The sequence below is a fragment of the Paramormyrops kingsleyae genome, chromosome 2 (assembly GCF_048594095.1).
Source record: "Paramormyrops kingsleyae isolate MSU_618 chromosome 2, PKINGS_0.4, whole genome shotgun sequence".
NCBI classification, from domain to species: Eukaryota; Metazoa; Chordata; class Actinopteri; order Osteoglossiformes; family Mormyridae; genus Paramormyrops; species Paramormyrops kingsleyae.
Genome location: NC_132798.1, coordinates 12,262,359 through 12,282,821, shown reverse-complemented (window position 1 = coordinate 12,282,821; position 20,463 = coordinate 12,262,359). Strand labels below are relative to the sequence as shown.

The 20,463-nt window shown below is 46.5% G+C and overlaps 1 protein-coding gene across 2 annotated transcripts; it reads right to left on the bottom strand.

Annotated features, from left to right (window-relative positions):
* Window positions 1–1,068: 1,068 nt before the first annotated feature.
* On the bottom strand, window positions 1,069–11,428 carry vsig8b (V-set and immunoglobulin domain containing 8b). Of its 2 annotated transcripts, none has more exons than XM_023826986.2 (9): window positions 11,279–11,428; window positions 10,440–10,502; window positions 8,493–8,572; window positions 7,205–7,374; window positions 6,599–6,803; window positions 5,481–5,633; window positions 4,120–4,242; window positions 3,481–3,619; window positions 1,069–2,397 (listed from the first exon to the last, which is right to left on the bottom strand). In XM_023826986.2, the coding sequence occupies exons 3-9, from the start codon at window positions 8,548–8,550 to the stop codon at window positions 2,199–2,201; spliced, it is 1,047 nt and encodes a 348-aa protein (XP_023682754.1). In that variant the 5' UTR covers window positions 8,551–8,572; window positions 10,440–10,502; window positions 11,279–11,428; the 3' UTR covers window positions 1,069–2,198. The 2 variants fall into 2 exon arrangements, with proteins under 2 accessions (XP_023682754.1, XP_023682753.1); XM_023826985.2 differs by having other exon boundaries at window positions 8,493–8,575; window positions 11,279–11,419.
* Between the last annotated feature and the right edge of the window lie 9,035 nt (window positions 11,429–20,463).

Genomic DNA, 20,463 nt, shown 5'->3' with positions numbered 1-20,463 from the left:
ACATTTTCCACTGGAACTGAAAATGATTAGATGCTTGAGTATTAGATGAAAGAATTACATTCGTATACATATCGCCGAGTGACTTTTTCCCCCTGTGGTTTGGGCAACCCTATTAAAGTCTGGCTGGCATCATCATTGCACCCAACTCCATGTTTGTTTTAAAGAAGGAAAAAGAAAAGCCAACATTATACGACGTGTGACAAGCTACTTTTAGTACAAGCTTTTCAATGCCCTAAGTAGTTTATTTCAACTTCATGCCTTTTAGGAAAAAAACACCTGATTTTTTTAACAGTAAATTTCATATGAATACTTTCCTTTATTTACGTTTGCCAGTTAAACAAAGTAGCTGTTGATAGAGGGATGATGGGTATGGTACCGGCCCACTACCTCTTCGTACAGCTATAAATGGCACAGGGTCCTTCTGTGGAGCAGGGAAATTCCGATTTGGCTGCCTACTGCTTACAGCCCATTACTGGCCCAGCAGAGCGTCACCAAACAATCGATTACAAAGATTCCCACCAAGCGATTTGTCTGCAGGAAACCTTTTATCATCTCGCCATAATCTAGCTGGTAAACAGGTACATAATTTCTTCTATAAAAATATTGTGCATTGTGTGTGTGAGAGAGAGACCGAGAGAGAGAGAAGCACCCAAACCATATTCCCACACCAGCCTGATGTCTTGGAGTGATTTTTTTTTATCTTGAGAAGCCACATGGTAGCTGGCTTTGAAGAAACGATCTGACAAAACACACAAACACACAGACACAGAGAAACACACACACACACACACACACACACACACACACACACACACACACGTCCTCCTTTGTCTGTTTTGACAAAGTTGTTCCAACAGGAGAAATGAAATGGGGCGGGGGGGGGGGGGGTACGTAATCAAATACGGCCAGTCAATAAAAAAGCTGCTGATTCAAACCCCCGCCCCCACCAAACAGGAAATAAAACCCCCCATCAGACTCCACAATCACTGCAGCACCAGTGAAGAAAGAAATCTACAGCCGATAATGACCCCAGGAAATGCACTTCATAAAAACACCAGCAAACGTGCCTTTGCTCTACATTTTATTATTATATGCTGGATTAAAGGCTGTATATGCCTGGCAGTGGCAGCAATTTCAGACATTTCTGTAATTAGTACACAGGAATGGTTGTTACACAGTGATCATTTTATCATGAGCAGTAACAGAGCATAAATACCATCAGTGCTGAACACCTGCTCGCTAGGGTGACCACCTAATCGATGTCGGGGGGGGTTTACTATGATCTACTTCAAAACTGAAAGGCTCATATGCTTGGCTAAATAGTTCAGCTCTTCTTGTGCTTCGACTGGTTTCTTTCCTTGATTGAAAGACACATGCGTGATAATAGGAGACTGACCAATCAGCACACAGCAAGAACTCAGTGCTAAAGTGGAATCCAGAATCCAGGTCTTTTTAATTGTAACGGTAGTTTGCAAACCCTGTCCTAGCTCAGTGTCCTCCCTGACATGGATTAGGTGGTCACCCTATTGCTCGCAGGTCCTACGCAGTACCACATAAGACCCTTACAGGTCCTACGCAGTACCACATAAGACCCTTACAGGTCCTACGCAGTACCACATAAGACCCTTACAGGTCCTACGCAGTACCACATAACACCCTTACAGGTCCTACGCAGTACCACATAACACCCTTACAGGTCCTACGCAGTACCACATAACACCCTTACAGGTCCTACGCAGTACCACATAACACCCTTACAGGTCCTACGCAGTACCACATAACACCCTTACATTCTCAATTTTGGAAAGTAACTTCTCATGAATTTGGTGAAAAAAATTGACATTCAGCAATATGTCATGTAATCGTTTCAAGTTTGTTCTCCACAGTAGTAAATATAAAAACAAACTGCTACATCAGTACAAGTTACAAGTTTACATATATACAGCCAGTAATAATATATACAAGGTTAAAAAAATATGTTCTTCGAAAGATGTCCCTTTATCACATGGTACAGAGACGAACCAGTTCACCTTTAAAAAAAAGTTAGTCCAATTGTGTCCTTGACTTTGCAGGTAGGTGGCGTCCTAGGATCTTCAGAATAAGAGTGCTTTGCTGAGGCCACGCCCAGGGTGGGAAGGGTCTTGTGGGTAACCTCAGTGCCCCGCCCCCTGCTCTGCCTGGTCACATGACACGCCTGGTCACACCGGGTACCCGTATTGGTTGTCGTAGCTCAGCCCGTGGCCGCTGGGCAGGGGCGTGTGGCGTCCATGGCCGTGCTCTGGCCCCATCTTCACAGAACTGTAGATCACCCCCGGGTGCGAGCGGTAACCCATGACGGAGCGGAAGCTGGAGTTCCGGCTGGAGGGGCGGCTGGGGGGGGGGGCTGCGGCATCCTCCCTGTGTGCGGGGGAGGGGGAATTAACATAAATGAAAACTAAAAATAAGAAAATATTGTCGCGAACTGAACTAAATAAAACAATAAATGTTGCTCCTGAAACTACTTGAAATAAAATTAAAATAAACATAAAATACTTTCTGTTCCTTCTTTCAATACTATTTTGCTAAAGTAATTATCTATTTATCTTTAACTACCATTATTAATACCTGGAACATGTTTTTCCCATTCCGAGGACATTTCAACAACGTACGTGGGGTACTTATTTAGGATTTTCGAAACATCAGGCATAAAATAGGTCTACAACTTTTAGTTTATTCATAGAAATAAAATTACTAACACTTACATTGAAATTTAAATATATAAAAACTAAACAGAAATATATCTTTTAAATGAAAACTAATAAAATCCAATACAATCAAACTGAACTTAAAACTAAACTCGATTTCAAATGAAAATTGAAAATAATATGATAATCGAGCGCATAATAACACAGGTCAGTCCCAGTCCCAGTCCCAGTCACTGCCATTCTCTCCCCGTAATGCAGGACTGCGTACATCCACATGAATCCTTCCACATGCTGCTGTGCTACGGGGCCCCGCCCCCTTTCCCCGGGCCTCCTGGGATACGCTCTGGGTAACAGCAACCCTGATTGTAAGCGATTGCTGAAAAAGGAAGAACGCGGCTAATCCTGCAGGGCTGGCTCGTCTTTTAAAGACGGCTGAAAGCGGGGAGTCTGACAGAGTGATATCGCGCCCGGGGTCTTTGCTCGACTCTCAGCCTTTCCAGTAAATACAACCCTTTGCTTTGCACATAATGGCAGGAAAGATAGATAATATTTTTTCGGGAAAAAGAAAAAAGAACTTTATGCTAACCATTTGATAACATTTTAAAAGGGTCAGGTATAAATTTAAAAGACATTAAAATGAACGTGATTTCTGCGGATCAAAAGATTATCCTTGTTAGTGTTAATTCATGTAATACATTATGGGAATATGTATGTGTTTGTAATACAATAAGACAAAAAATGGTGAATATGATAGTAAGTGCTTAGCTTAGGTTGGCCTATTTAGTCCACAGCATACCTGATCTCATTAGCCACTTCTTTCTCGTAGCGACGCTTATTGCAGCAGCAAATCAGAAGCCAGATGAGCAGGAGGAGGAGGAGGAGCAGAAGCAGGGCACCAATCACAGCGCCCACTATCACTGCGGTTTTATTGGTAGCTAGGAAGAGAAACATAAGCAATAAGCACACACCTGAGTTAACATAACCTGAAAGATCAGGTAGATCAACCCTCTGCTTTCATGGCAGAGACACAAAAGGTAAGTTGGTCTGTGAATTTTAGAGCTGAAATAAGACTGATTCCAGTCAGCTGTTGGGTGTAAAGCAAGCATGCATTTTGCTTCAGATCTTTATTAGTTTTTCCCCCACTGATTTTAATCTCTGGCTTGAGTAGACAAATGTAAACAGCATAACGGTGTCCACATATTTTGTTGCTTTAAGAAAGCAGCCCCTTTGGATTCCTGCCAGTATTCATGATGGATGGCGCTCCAGCATAGAGACCAAAACATCTGCTCAGACGGGGAGCTGGAAGGCAAGGGGATGCCACGCTCAGAAGGCAAGGGGATGCCACGCCCAGAAGGCAAGGGGATGCCACGTCCAGTCCTGGAAGCAGGGTGATAGTTGTGGGGAGTGTTTGCAGCTGGGGGGAGGGGCGACTCACGCTGGTAAGCTCGTAGGTTGTATCTGCACTGCGCCTGGCCCACGTTGTTCTTCACCTCACACATGTAGCTCCCGGTGAAGCTCTCCGAATGGTTCCGAATCAGCAGCTCTCCTGTCCCGGGGTCTGAAAGTGACAACAGCCACCGGTAACCCGACGTTGGGATCAGATGGCACCCTTAGCTGATATGTACAAGTGACTCTGCAGGAAGTTTCATGTGAACCGAAGAACTCAGCCTACAGCTTCTTTCACCTTGAACGCTGTTCTCGACTAGACACCAGCGAGGCCTCTCCTTTGAACCCGAGCCATGCGCATTAGCAGGGTGGATCCTTACCCATTACATCACTCACTGACCCAGCCCGCTTCTACCTCTGATCTATGTTTACTTATCATCATGATCATAACAAGACCAGCAGGTTGCCTTCAGACTCAGGGATCCTCTTAACCAAACAAGTCTCAGCAGAGGACTACATAAGAACATAAGAAATTTACAAACGAGAGGAGGCTATTCCGCCCATCAAGCTCGTTTGGGGAGAACTTAACTAATAGCTCAGAGTTGTTAAAATCTTATCTAGCTCTGATTTAAAGGAACCCATGGTTTTAGCTTGCGCTACACTAGCAGGAAGACTATTCCATACTCTAACTACACGCTGTGTAAAGAAGTGCTTCCTCAAATAGCGGAGGTCTTGTAGGTTCACATTCTTCCCATGTTTTATATGGAATGTTACCTTTAACCCTGATGAGGATTATAGACATTATATCAGATCAAGACAATAACCCAAGTTTATAGTAAAACATACTGCTTTGTGGGAATGGTTTACGGGTAATCTTAATGGTGAGACCACTGCAGATCCAGTACTCAAATACGGGTAGACGGGTCGTTGAAAGTTTAATCTCATGACAAGAACAAAGTTCAGTCTAAATATATTCATATAGAGAAAGGCATAAGATAAAATTGTATATATACTTAAATATACATTAAATAACTAGATAGATTGATATATAAATGGGTAAATATCAATATGTCTATTAAAACTGAAGGCATAAAATAAAATAAAATTGCTTACAAATAAAATACATACCAAGCTTATTACTACAAGATGTGGATAAAATGTGTTTGTTATATAAATTCTAAAACCCTCCTAGGTGACACATTATTAAAAACACCATGCAATATAGCACGGAGAGGAATTGTTGTCTAATGGTACGATAGGCAGAGCAGTCTAATAAAATATGCTTTATTGTTAGAGGGGTCCTACAATGTTGACATGATAGTGGTTCCTCAGACCTTAATAAAAATGTCCTCGGGTAGTTAAATACAGGAAGGACGGCAGATGAAGAGGAGGTCGGGATATCCCACTCACTCTGGGTGGCCATGCTGGGGAGGGTACCCCCGTCCTCTCTCGTCCACTGGTAGGTGAGCGGCATGGAGCCCTGCGAGGATGTGCAGCGGAGCGACACCGGAGAGCCGATCTCCTCATCACCATTCACCCAGCACTTTGGCATCGATGGCGGCACTGGAGAGGCAGGGACAGGAGCCGGATAAACGCGAGCGCCCCCCTAGTGTTCCCGATACCCACCCCGTAACAACGTTTCACGGATAAATGTGCCGGCAAGCGTGAGGAGTTTGAGCGTGACGGTCCGAAGAACTAGCCGTTATGAACCAGCCAAGGTGAGAACCAACTATCCGTTACGGAGTCAGTGAAGCGGTAAATGCCAGGGCAAGGACTCCGCTTTCCAAAGGGCGCAGGGCCACGCTGTGACCCCGAATGGGCCACGCTGTGACCCCGAATGGGCAAGCTGATCATCTCACTAAGGAACCTTCCAGGAAATCCAAACCTTCTTCTATTACTGAGCCTATAATTAAACATGCACTGTTAAATAATATACACATGCATATTAAATAATACAGTAACAAACGGTCAACTGTAATGAAACATGCAATTAAACCTCATACCAAAAATAGCACTTTTTAAAGAGCCAACTTTAAAAATGTTTATGTTTTTAACCCTCTGCAGCTAACCCTGCAAGATCTTATTTTACTATCCTTGCAGACAGGGGCATAGGAACTGGGGGAAGGGGGGTTACCCCCAATATTTAATGTGGATTAATTCACCCCCCCTATAAATAGACCTTTGCTTTATATCAAACTCTCTCCTGCAACCGTGACTACATTCACATTCAAGATATATAGTCTCAAGAACACACACACACACACACACATCCCAACACTTTAGCACTTTCTTGCTGACACAAACTGGGCTCAGAAAGCCTTTGGCTTATCACCGTTTCGGTGGATCGGGATCCAGCATTCGTAGTGGGAGAGCTCTCAATCACAATTACACGCTTTCACATCATAAGAAAACACACTGACTCATGAGACGCGTTATTCCAGAAGAACAAGCAAGGAAATAAAAGACAGAGATGGGGAGGAGCAAGCTGAACCGGAACGGGACCCAGGCCGGTTTGGACGCCGCCTCACCCAGCACCACCAGCGTCTGCTTGCGCATGTCCACACCAGGGGCCTTCTTCACTTTACACTGGTAGGTGCTCGTGTCCGAGGGCTTCAGGTTCGTGAGGGTGACCGAGGCGTCGCCATTGGCTGGATTCGGGGAGCTGAAGTTCATCTGCTGCATCCTGCCGGAGGGCCCGTATCCAAACACCTGCCCGCCCGTGAATGACAGGACCTGTGGGGGTTAGGGGGCGCAAAGGGGAATTAAAAGCCGAGAACCCATTGTCCCCACAAGGCCGGTGAAGCTCTGTTAGCAGAGTATGAGAGGCTGGTCAGCCATACGTTGAGATGGGCTGAAGGTTTAGATTGACAAATTACAGCCTTTATGCTGGCTTGGATGGAATAATTAGGGAACACTGGGGAGTTTTGGTGAGCAATTTCAGAAGTGAAAAGAAGTCAATAGTTTGTCTGTGGAGATACAATACGCAGCACAATTTGACACAAGCTATGTAGCAATTCATTGAGGATGAAGGTCATCATCATTACCTCCACCACCACCATCATCATTGTAATACAAGGATGGAAAAGGAACCCTGTGGAAAATAGGAGGTTCCTCTTAAAGTGCACTGTCCTCACCAGTCGGTCCTTCTGCGTCATGTCCGGGCTAATGATGGACCACTCGATGTCCAGCTCCCCTGTGTCAGAGACTCCAGGCGAATAGGTGCAGCCCAGAGTGACTGCCTCCCCCAGGGCTTTCTGGATTGTCTGGGGGCCCGTGGATGTTATCTGCATCGCCGCCGCCATCCCTGCCGTGTGGAAGGGAAGAAGGACAGCACCATCGAGTCAACTCTTACACGCAGCCGACTGGATGTGAGAAAAAAAAAAAGCAGACATTTTAACGTGAAGATCCGACGGCAAATGTTTTGAGAATGTGGGAGGCGATCGGCGAGCTAATGCAGATAAACACGCACGGAATTTACAACACCCTGCTGAGAGAGCCGGCTCCACGCTTAATTGCGAGAACACAATGGCAGAAAGGTGGACCTACCTATGTGCTTCTGACATCACAATACTTTCCCATCAGGCCTCTGTGATACCCATAAGCCACCCCCCACACCCCTCCCCGCCCTGCCCTGCACATCTCAAGAGAGAATAGGAATATTTATGTGTGTGGTGAGGGCAGGAATCTTGATCGCCGGTCAGAAAGCCTAACCCAGTCCCTAGGTGAAGCAAACTGAGGAAATTTCTCACCCTGCCTGCTCTCTCTGCTACATATTTGCACTGGGTGCAACTGAGGAAAAAGAGAAGGGGGGAAAAAAAAATATAAAAACAGCCAGCTGCTAGAGGGGTGTGGTGCTGGTGTGAGTGCAGACAACGGCATGGGCCATGCTCCAGCACTCGTGACACAAAGGAATGCTAATAGGACACAGAAATGCCCGGCAGGCAAACCCCGGCTGTGAAACCAGAGCGGCTCCCAGCTCCTGTCCAGCCCCGCCCTGCCCGCTCTCCCCCAGAGATAATCACCGAACAGCACGGGCCAGCGCATTCTGGGGGACCGCAGACGGAAATAGGATTTAAAGTTAAACTCATTCAAAATCGCTCATATTTTGGATGCATTTTTTGTACCCCCCACCCAAAAGCACATACTGTACTTTCCCGGCTTCTGAGCAGACAGAAGGACCCGGCAGGGCATCGGCAGGTGATCCCCCCCCCGGACGAGTCGGACCTCGGAGTCTAACAGACTTATCGAACGCTTCCATATTGCGGCCGCGCGAGGAAATGGAGAGCACGTATTATGGGATGAGTCACACGCAGGTACCACTGACGGCACAGTGACGCCAGCGATGACACGTGTGCAAAATATTTTTTAAAAGAAAGAGGAAGAGAGTTAACTTTCTGCCACGCTGCATGATGCGACGCTTACCTGTATACAAGAATGCTGTGACAGCGCACAACAGCGTCAAGTGCGTCAGCCGCCACATGCTGTACGCCCCTATGGTCCGGCTTCTGGGGAGAACAGCAGACAGACATTAACAATCCGCACAGAACAGAAAGCCAGGTTACAGGCAACAAGCACAATGAAATTTCAGTCTTCGCATTTCCCATCATGCTGTGCTGTTCGGCACTGGCAGGGAAGCGCACTGGCTGGAGCATTGCGTGTAAAAAACAGGCCCAAATTGCTTCAGATTCAACTTCTCATTGCTCTACCCAGAAATGTCACATTTGAATATTTTTCTCACAAAAAGAAAGGATATGTCTTTTTCTTTTTGCCAACGTATGCCTTAGTATCACTTCATTTAAAAACCTCACTGAAATCAAGCCAGTACCTACTGCTGTGGGACAGTCCTGAGGGTCCTGAGGGGCCCAATGATGATATGATTACTGCGTCAGGGATTTGACCGCTGTGACCTTCGAGATACATGCAAGGAATCCTAACCTGCGAAACCACACATTCCCCATACTTCTACTCCAGCATCTGAAATCAGAGGCCATACCAAACGTTCAGCTCCAGCTGGGACGACGACTTCTGATATCGATCAGCACACGATGGTGGCGCCGGGTTTCGGCTCCACACGGCCGTTTCAGCTATTCGGCTCAGGGCAGGACAAATCAGCACGCTAAGTGCTCAATGGCACAGCTCCACTCCCTGCACTGTGTGCCAACTGGCTTCTGATGCGCTACAAGCTCCAACTGCTGTAACTGTGGCATTATTACGGCTAGTAATGGGTACCGGCAGGTATGCGCATTGACTGGAGGAAAGTGTACAAGGGGGCCCAACAAGGTTCAGATTCAATTTATCATCATTTCATTTCATTCAAAAACACGCTGGAATTAAAGTCAGCGGTTTGACCAGAAGTATCTGTCAATTTCGCCCGCGATTTTCACATAGAAGCCTAAGAAAAACCCCACTAAACTAGGTACCAAAAGAGCTTGAAAGACTAAATTTTTCACGAATATGAAAATGAGATCCCCACTCAATAGGTCATGGGGTACCCCAATAACCATATCTCAAAAACAAATTAAAGATAATGACTGGAAACTGTTTGTGTCTTTATTTTGTATCAAAACAAAACACTCAAAAAAAAAAAAACGAATTATTAGATCTAACCTGAGCCAATTTTCAGTCTTTACCTGCCCAAACTTATTACGAATTGAGACGTTTGTATGTCGGTTACTCCTGGCACAGAACAGGAGGGAAGGTTACAAACACCCTGTGCCACTGTGAGCCAGTAACGATGCAAACGATGTGAGCATGCAAAACAACTGGTGTGAGAGAGAAAAACACCTTGCAGGACAACAGAAGCTCCTTGTTTGCTCCCGCGCTGTTAGAGGTTGCATTGTATGGCTTCCGAAAAGTAAACATTGATGACAGATCAAACAAAAGTGTCTGAAGGAAAAAAATATTTGTGCCGTCACAGTCGTGCTTGAGGCAAACGAACAGTGTAACCTTTGGAAGGACAAGTAAAGTAAAGGCAGGCAGGCAGACCATGTAGGACCACATGAGACTTACACACACCAAGCAAGAGGTTTACACCACTATCTCCCCAAAAATAGCACTGCCCTTTGTACCTACTGGAGCAGTGTGTAAACATTCATCTGCAGTATACTCTAGGTACTGTGTGTAGATATACACACAATTACAAAATATGACCTAAATGTCCCAGGAATATGGTCATGAAAATACGCCTATTAGTTATATCAATATCCGTGATCAGTCAAAAACTCACTGAACACAAAACATGCCACTAACTAATAAAATAATGAAAGCAAGCGTAAAAACCAAAGACAAACAAACAACAAATCAGCCATTCATATGTGAACAGAAATGCCTCAAACAGGTAAACTTTAGGAACCAACATTACAGTCTTACCTATATGTCCTGTATGGCCTTTCGGCTGTTCAGAGCTCACAGAAACCTGACTCCAATGCCAGCCTGAGGAGGAAAAACAGTTTACCTGAAACTTAGATGACAGCTGACAAGGCGGGGGCGGGGGGGGGGGGGATGGGTGAAACACTAAAGTATGATTGCTGTTAGGCTTCACGCACTCTTTTTCGTCACTCCGTGTGTGTGCATGCCCGGCCCACTCCGCCAACAGCTACAATCTCTCTCTCTCTGTCCCTCCGTGTTTCTCTTTCTCCTGACTCCCTCCCGCACTGCTGAGGCCTGGAACAGGTGTGTCAGTACTAGTCACGCCCTGCTTCTCTCGTCCTTACTTTCTTTCTTTCTTTCTTTCTTACACACAAACGCTCCAGCAATTAAGTGATCAAAAGTCTCACTCGATCATTTTCAATTTACACCTCACTATAATCGCGCACAAGTTTAGGCTCGATGCACAATTAAAAAAAGACCACTTGACTAAAATTCCCATGTGTCTGTCTTTGCTGAGGCTGCCCGTTTATTCTGACGGGACTGGTAAATATTCCCTACGACATTTGTGACACGTCTCTGTACTTTGGTAAAACGCACGTTAAACTTGTTGATGTGTGGTGATTAAGGTAAACCCGTACTAGTCTGTTGAACCTAACGCCTGCAGTCAGCGACAGCCCTCCGGTGTAAAGTCCGTAGCAGATCATGCCCGGACGCCTGTCACACCGGCCGCGGTTCACTAACAATCAGTGCTGCGCTTTATATTCCCGTCGTTTTTCCATGGAAAACAAAATGACTTTTTTCCTTCTCACACGTGCCGCGAAGGTCTCATCCCCACCTACCTCTTTTTTTTCCCACGGAGGTATGGATGCCGGTAATTCTCCCGGACGAGCACGCCGGTCCCACCGCACTAATTCCGGGGCGTAAAGCAGCAGCAGCACCTGAGACGGCGCGCCGCCTTGGCGATGACGGGGTCTCCATGGCAACCCGCTCCCGGGTCCGCGCACAGGGGCGGTGGCCCGGGGGGGCGGGAGCGAGGGGGCGCCTGAAGACTAAACAAACTGGTTATATGAGGAGGGACGTGTTTTCCTGTACGGTTAGGGAATGGGAAAATACTCATTTGTCAGCATCAAGAACGAAAAATGTGTTTACTAGTTTGTTTTTTTTACGTATTAATTTACACGAGACAATTAGATGGTAGGAGTCCGTCGTGAATAGGAAGTTCTTCACTAAACTTAAAACATGTAAATGAGCTTAATATCGTTTATTATACCGTGACGCTGGAAGAGGATAAGCGGCTTGAAAAATGCATGGATGGGACGTCATTTATTATTCATTATTCTGGCTGTTCCATAACAGCACGTTTAGGCTTGGGGGAGGTCTGCGGGAAAAGCAGGGCACTGGGCTGGGAGATGGGAGCGGCGAAGACGCCGTTCATTTGACAGTCAAAAGGAAGTAAACGGGGCACCGCGCCTGCGCTTATCGCACTGCACCTGATTCATTTTTCAAACAAAGCGCCTGCCCCCCCCCGCCAACTGCCTACCTGTCCTACCTGCTCAAGCCGGCAGGAACCGCGGGTCTGGCAGCCGCGCAGGGGGAGCTCCCGGGCACAGGTGTTCCGCATTCACCGCTTTCTTGGGGGAAGGCGCCTTAATGACTCCCAGAGTAGCGCGCTCCATCGCCTGCCATTTCCTCTCACTGGGTATAAAGTGTCTACAACACCCTGTTCACTTGAGTAAGAGCCTTGTGCAGTATGTTTCGGGTTCAACTGCACAAAAAAATGTGACGTAATGCACTAACTTAAAGTTTATTTTCCCGTTAGCTGTAGGTAGGCAGAAATCTTGTATGAATTCATTTAAAGGGTTAACTGAAATGAGGTGCACAACGGACTGTTCACTTGACCTTAATGTGAAGTTATGCTTACTGGGGGGGTGTGGCACTCTAGCCCACACCTGTAGGGTTGGGGTCTCGATTGGCACCCACACTCTGTTTTTGTGGGCTTTACATCGTCTCCCTGGCTTTGTGTGGGTTTTTCAGTGAGTACTCTGCATTTTTTCTGTAGTCCAAAGACAGTTAGTTGAACTGGTGTTTCTAAATTGTCTGTTGCTGTGTGCAGGGGCTACATAAAGTTGGGGGGTCAGGATGATTCCAGGGCCCCCTGAGTGACAAAAAATTAGGAACATGATTGGATTGGTGTGGTTTGGGCGCCCAATATGATATGCTATTGTGGGGGCGAAAATCTCTAGATCTGTGTGTCTTGTGAAGTACTGGCGTCCCATCCAGGGTGTCCTGACCTCCTTTCCTGTGCGTCCTGGGATGGAATCCAGGCTCCCCTGAACCTCATACTGGATAAGCGGTTATAGAACAGTGTTTCCCAACCCGGTCCTTGGAGTCCGCCAGACAGTCCAAGTTTTTGCTGCCTTCCAACTCCTGGTAGGGAGAAAAAAATGTGGACTGTGTGGCAGAGAACTGAAAAGGAGCGAAAACAGGACCTGCTGGGGGTCTTAGAGGACCGGGTTAGGAAACACTGTTATACAAATGGAGGGAGAGGACCCCCCCCCCATGTCAGCTTGGTCTGTTGGACCGCATGTCTGCCGAGCCCTGGATCACAACCTTTCCTGGGGTGTAACACTCCTGTTTGACCACAGCGGGGTGTACAGATGACAGGATCGGATCAGATGACACGGACACAGCGTCCGTCGTGCCTCTGCAGCGAATGCCGGCTGTTCAGTAGGCAGGGGGCTGGCTGGCGGACAAGCCGAGAATCGCCCTCGATGGAAATATCAGCGGAACATTCCAGTGAAATCTAACTGTTTTCAAATATCCTCTTGGACCGGAGAGCAAAACTCGCCAGGTGAGCCGTTGTGTGGTTGAGGTCTACAGGGTGTGTAATGCAGGTGAGATCAGCAGTGCAAAAAAAAGATGAAGTGAAACTTCTGGTTATAGCAGCTTCTGTTTAAACCTGGGGTTTCTATCTATGAGAGGCGCTCCACGCCGTCGGTACTGTTTCTGTTTGTGGTCGTACATCATTCTCCACACTCCCATCGGTTGCCTTGGCGTCGTGTAGAGCTGTTAAAAATAATGGCCACTATTTTAAGGGTGGACAGGGGAGGGTTTTGAAGGGAAGGTTTGGTGGGGTGAAGAGGACATCAAAACAGTTTAGAGAAACAGAACATACAGAACAAGAAAAAAAAACCCAGCGGGGCAGAAGAAGGTGGACACCAAAGCACTGCCATTTTAGTCAGGAAGAAATGAAAAGTGAGAGGGAGTATTACATCCCAGCGTTAAAGCTGAACAGGGCAAAGATCCCTCCGCTGCGCTCAGTGCACCTCCAATGGGCCAGAACTCCACCGATCTGCCTTCCTTTGGCCTGGATGTTCAGCAGGTTCATGTTTTTGCTACCGGGAGCTGGGAGGGAGCAAAAACGTGGACTTTCTGGCTGTCTCCAAGGAACAGGTCGAGAAACACTGGCTTAGAACCAGTGTGGTAAAATGTTCTATTCATTAACAAAGAAGACCTGCACAAAGGCATGGGTGTGTGAAATAATTCCCATGTGACACACACACACATTTTGCTGCAGAATGTGTTGTTCTTATGTCTATATATGAAAAACCAGCCAGACTGGAATGAAAGCGAGGTAAAATAAGTGTAACATATGTAAACACCAATCAGACGCTTGGCGTTGAGTTCCTCTGTTCTGGCCCTGTGTGCAGCCAGACACGCCCACTAGATTGCTGCGCCCCTAACATTACGTTTAGCCTGTCTGTTCCTCTCTTCTCACCAAGGGCTTTTAGCTGGAAATTAAAATGGTAATTGATGATTTTCAGACCACTGGGCTGGTTCATTATTTGCCATAGAAATAATGTATTTGTACAGCATGTATATAAGTGCGGTACATAATCTCTGTGTAATGATTTAATTACGATCTAATGTTTATTATTTCGAAAAAGGAAGACGTTCATCTTGAGGGACGATTAATAATAATATTAATAGACCTCCCCTACTCGCAATCACTGTGCCAGTAGCACTCTGTAAAGTTGGCCCTGTGAAAGCTGGCCAGGTTTAAAGTGCTGGAGCACTTAAGTGTTTCCTCATGCCTGCGGGTTTGCATGCTTTGATACCTGCCCTGATTGTGTGCACATCTGCGCTTGTGTGTGGCGTTTCCTCTGCCCAAAGCTATATGCAGCTCAGGTTACCTGGTGGCTCCAATTTAACCTACTCCTGTGCATCTCCACTTGTTACGCCTTGTGGAAACAGTTATTAGAAAATGGTTGAGTGGAGTAATTAGGTCTGGATCGGAAATCAATGCCCTTTGTCCTTAAACCGCCACAATCACCGGTCTCTGTGAAACACACTGTGACATGCCGGTAGGCCGCTGAGTGAGTAACGCAGGAAGGCGAGACATTAACAGCAACGTGAGAGAGCGTCAGGCTGAAGTAGGCGACATGACCCCGGGCCAGACGAGCTACTTAACTGTATGCTCCTGAATGGTGAACATGCCGTACGCTGGTCACCAAGCCAACATCTCTAGAGGCAACAAAAAACTAATCCGGATATGAGGTTGGTGTTGCTTCACTATAAGTGGTCATGAGCCTTTTCGTAAAGGAAACATTGCAAGATTGTAATTCATTTATTTAGCTGGGACTTTTTAAAGTGCGACATGCGGGTGAGGATCACAGATCGGGGTCAGGCAGGGTCCCGGGAGTTATTGGGCTAAAGGACCTTACTCAAGCGCCCAATGGTGACACCGCTCTGCAAGCCATGAGGTTAGAACCTGTGACCCACTGACCTCAGGTGCAGAGGCCTAATCCACAGAGCCATACAGACTCTCCATATCGTGCATGATCTCATGCACGGTCACCTGTCTGTTTATTCAGGCTGAGACCAAGCAAAAGACACTATAATACACTATAGTATGTCTTTAGTAAGCTGTTTAAGGTGTATGTTAAAAACCTGCACTCATGGCTAGAGTCACATGACTTCGTCCCCCCTAACGCCACCCTGCCAGCATCTCCACAGCACCAGTTCAGCTCAAGAGCACTAGCTGGTGGGTCTGAACTGGGATTAAAATTCCCCTCTAAGGTTTGAGGTCCCCCACGATATATTTTTGCCATGCAGGGGTGTGTGGGCGGCGGGTATAATAAATTTATGGGCTGACAAACTCATTGACCTACCAGGAAAATGTCCAGTATGCCAGATGGTCAGATCAACCCTGATAACTGACAAGATAACGAGAGTTCCCTTTGACGGTGGCAATATCCTAAAAGAACAATGTCAGAAACAAAAACAATGGTGTTGACACTTCCGAGAGCAGCAGAGCTTGGATAACATGAATATTGAGTGCAATAGAGCATTGACAAACCAAATATAAGCATAGAGGTAATGAGAACGTTTGCAGGTCACAGATAAAATACATGTATGCAGGTCACACTTTTGACACCTGTTGGAGTTTCACATCGAGCTGTGGCAAGTGGCTGCCCATTGGGTCTCAGTGTTGTCAATCAAACATCTCACACTGTCTGGAATGTCTGTGGATTGAAATATTTGGTCATCTGATCATTTCTGTCACAATGATAAGGAAAAGCATCATGCACCCTCCTCCGCATGCATGTGTTACTTGCTACAAGAAATCCAAAATATATGAAATTTGAACACTCTCACAGTGTGTTGTTTTTCCCCGTTTCGGGAGTTGCTATCATTATGGAGATGGTTTGGTGAAATATCCCACCCCTGTGATTCTGCCATGCGCAGTTGCGGTTCTGGTCGGGATGGTGTGGCTGATGGATCACCGTGGACGGCCAGGGATGAAGGTGACAGGAGGGGGATTGCAGGGGGAGATGGGGGAGGAAGCCAAAAACTGGGACACTTAATTATTCAGCACCGGGCCAGATGCTGAATTATGCAGCATCGATCAACCAGGAGTGCAGTGGATCAGTGCCGGGCATTAAATCAAGGGCGTGGGACAATGGGGGGTGCAGTGTAGGGAGTCTTCTTAATGCATGACCACTGAAATTAATAAGGGCGTAAATAAGGGCTGCTCTTGATTATTTACAGGGTGTGGGCCATGATCTGTGACCCCCCCCCCCCCCCCACCCCACGAGAGATTCTACTTACACTGGCACACAGAGAGTCTGCAGTGGCACTGGTGCACAGCACATGCTTGTAATAAGGAGGTGCTTCCGTCACGCTGAGCACGCTGATCCTAAACCAGGGCTGCATTGTCTCGTCGACCTACGTGTCAGTCCTAATCACAGCAGACTTGTCTCCTCGCTTTCGATCCTATTTTTATTATTTATGTGGCGGCGGCGGGGGGGGGGATATACTCCTACACTCCCCAATAAATAAATAAAGACCACAGTCTTGTAGTTTGGCAACTAAGCCTTTCACGACACATTGTACTGAGTATAAGTGTGCATGTGACAAATAAAATTTTGATTTGATTTGATTTGATTCGCAATGCTGTGAAGAGTATGGGAAGAGCATAGTTACAGTGCCCTACTACTTCTAACTTGGACAAATGCACCTTTCTTGCCTCTCCCTGCCCTTTCTTAGTTAATCATGGCCCTTTTAGAGGAATCACTCAGCTGCAAACTGGGCACACTTGTAATTCAACCGTAATTCTTGGGGCTCCCCTGGGTCATTGTCCGTCAGTCCTGCCCAGTCTCTTATTGTCCTACCTGGATATGGACCGGAGATGCTGTCGGACTCGATTGTATTGAACGGTGGCCAAGGGGGCCAGTTCGCTGATAGCACTGTCTGTCTTTGTTGTTTTGGCCGAAAGAGCCTCTCCAACAATGGCAGATGGGTGGGGGCAAGCAAATGACTGTGGACCACGTCCAGAGAGCTGGGAAACAGCAGAGCTTCGGGGACCCAACCAGGCAAAAGGATACGGGGTGCCTGTAGTTGAGTGCTAGCTGAGCAACTGTTGGAGGATAGTGACCACTTATTGGAGATGGGTAACCGTGCCCTGGATGCTACTTACTAGTAATCAGAAGCTGGTACCCATGCATTGGAGTCTGGTAATCATGTAACCACTCAGTGGTAACTGGTAACCTGTCACCAGAGACCGGTAACCATGTAATGAGGTTAATATCCAGTCACTGGAGGCTGGTAATCATATTATCAGTCAGTGGGAGCTGGTTCCCATGCAGTGAGGTTACTGACCAGTCACCAGAGGCTGGTAACCATGTAATGTGGTTAATATCCAGTCACTGGGGGCTGGTAACCTTGCAGTGAGCTTACTAATCAGTCATTGGGGGCTCGTAACCATGGAGTGAGGTTGCTAACCAGTCACAGGAGACTGGTAAACGTGTAATGAGGTTACTAACCAGTCACGGGAGGTAGGTAACCATGCAGTGAGGTTACTAACTGGTCATTGGGGGCTGGTAACCATTTATTGTAGATAGGTAATAATGCGCTGCTTATTATCAACAGGAGGCTGGTCACTGTTAATGAAAGGCTCCTATGCTTTCATGGGAAGCTGGTAAGCATGCACTTATTGGCCTTGATTCTGATTCCAGTAGGCCACACCCATGGTGGTTTTATGCCAGCCCTCCCCGAGAAACACGTGGCCCTTGATAGGCCCTTTACTACTCCATAGGAGAGTGTGGAAGACACAGTAGTGTCATTTTGTGTACCGACATACGTCTCCACCATATTACAGCAAAGCGGCACCGTTGTTAGCAGCGAAATTGGCTGATTAGTATCTGGCATTGTGTGCTGCAGCCTACGGGAACAGAATTTGAGCCATTCCGCCTTAGGGCATTCAGACACACGAAAACATAGAAACACAATTCACGGCACATTGATTTTTTGTTTAAAGTTTGTTTTATTTATTTTTTTTGTTTTGAACCTGCCCCTGAAACTGTCAGAAGATTCTAGCGCACTATTTTAAACGTGGTGTGTATATCCTGTTTCTTAATGTCCTGTTTACAGGTAGATCAGTGACGAACGGTGGAATTTTGTCTTTTTGCGCATTTCTTTTAGTTAATTATTCTACAAAGATTCTGTTCAACCACTGTTTTCCTGGAATATTTCAACAGTAAACTCATACAGATTATTTATTAAGGTGTAGGAAATTTAAGGCGTTCCCTAAGTGATCAGGTAAACCCAGCAGTATAAAAAGTTTCAGGCCATAAGTATCTGGAGATAACTGCCCTTGGCATCCCATCTCCACCTCATCCCTGCTCTGCCTCTGTTTTATGACACCCTAAAGGGAAGATGTATGATTTCGTCCTGAAAGCCAAGTGTAATATTCTACAGTGGTCTCCAATACGAAGATGTCTATGAAGGTCTCACCCACAACCATCTGACAGGTTCCAATCCCCCTGACCCTGCAAGTGCAAGGAGTTCATCCTATTACCTGTCACCTATGCATGTATCAAATAAAAACATATTTATTCTAAGCTGGTGTTGTAGACGGCCTTGAGACCAGCCTACGGGGAATCTACTACATTTCAGATCCCATAGTCTACAAATAACAGAGTAAATAACAAATAACATAACTTCAGATATCATTCAGCAGTGGAAACTCGTCTATACTCCACTGCCTTTAGCTGCATCTCCATGGCATGTAAAAGATCCAGCATGGTAACTTATAGTCAGTATAAGATAAAGGAATATGGAGGAAATGATGGTTGCATGCATATGCGTTAATGTTACCATTTCTGACCAGCTCACTCATGGTCTGTTGAGTTAATTCATTGAAATATGCGTTCTTCAGGAAAAAAGGACTTCTGATGATGAATTCTTGGACGGGTTATTTGTAACAGCTCAGGTTCTTGCCTTCTTATTTTGTATAATTCGTTCTTCTGCTTCATTTAATGACCTGAATCTGAAACATCTTGGAGTGCTTTGGCTCTCGGGTCATTGTCATGATTTTAAAAGGGAAATGTTATGTCCCGCTGACACCTCATTCGCTGGGTTCATCGCCACCTTTGTTTTCTCTAATTTGAGTCATCATGTAGTAATTGGGAGTGACTTAGAGGCCTGTGAGTTTAATAATTCAGGGGGATTAAAGAGAGGGAGGGCCGGAGGCATTTATATTTGATGCCATGGTGATGGTTGGAATTCAAGTTGACTTCCTTAAGGGGTTGGGTAGGGCAGAGGTCATTGTTTTCACCAAAGGTGTACATAATTTAAATGTCTGTTTTTTTGGGTAGGGGAGGACAAATGAAGCCAAATGAAATGTTGCACGTGCGCATATCCGCATCCTATCTGGTACCTACGCTCCTAGTTTTCACTGTCTGGGAGTGGATCTAAAAATGCTAAAAGTGCTGCTTGTGGAGCGTGGAGGTGTTGCATATTGGCTGCAGTCTCATTTTGGGATGGGAGGGGGGGGGGGGGTCAGTGGGCTAGCCACCAGCCTAACAAGGAGGGGGGGGGGGCAGGGTTTGTACAATGGCAGGAGAGAGGAAGAGGCTGACCTTCTCTACTTAAAGCGCCAACAAAGGCCACATTGCTTGCTCGCTCGCGCTCGCCACGGCAACTCCGCGTCCATCGAAACCTCTGTGGGGGGGTGGGGGGGCACAGCAGGAGGAACAGCGGGGGTGATGCGAGGTCCGTTCGCCTTCCCACACCACGCGCTCTCCCCCCCCCCGACCGGCAGCATTATCGGCAAATCCTGAGAAGGTCAGCTAATAGGATGAGAGCTCAGAGCTGTCAATCACTTCTGGAGCTACACCCCTTGTCGGTGCCACAAGCTCCGTGGTCCTTCACTCAAAACTCGTACGACTGTAGCTCCTTTGGAGAAACTTTTGTGCACAACTTGAAGTTCTGCTGTTCAGGCAGCTGGGCATTTTACTAAAACCTTTCAAGTTGAGTACCTTTAACAGCAGGGGAAGAATCTGCCATCTGCAATTACACATGCCCTATATATAGCCGATTTCTTGGGCTGGACACATCCACTCCATCTATCTTCCTTAAATGCTCATTCAGTACAGGGTTGCTGTGAATCTGGAGCCTATCCCAGAATGCACAGGGCACAAGGCAGGAGACACCTTGGACAGGATTCTGGGGCCTGAAATTT

What these genes read in the sequence shown, in the direction of transcription:
- vsig8b (XM_023826986.2), bottom strand. Translation starts at nt 8,550, where the DNA reads ATGTGGCGGCTGACGCACTTGACGCTGTTGTGCGCTGTCACAGCATTC. An exon ending in CACAGCATTCTTGTATACAG is followed by an intron (nt 7,375 to 8,492) that starts GTAAGCGTCGCA and finishes TCCACACGGCAG; the next exon opens with GGATGGCGGCGGCGATGCAG. An exon ending in TGACGCAGAAGGACCGACTG is followed by an intron (nt 6,804 to 7,204) that starts GTGAGGACAGTG and finishes TAACCCCCACAG; the next exon opens with GTCCTGTCATTCACGGGCGG.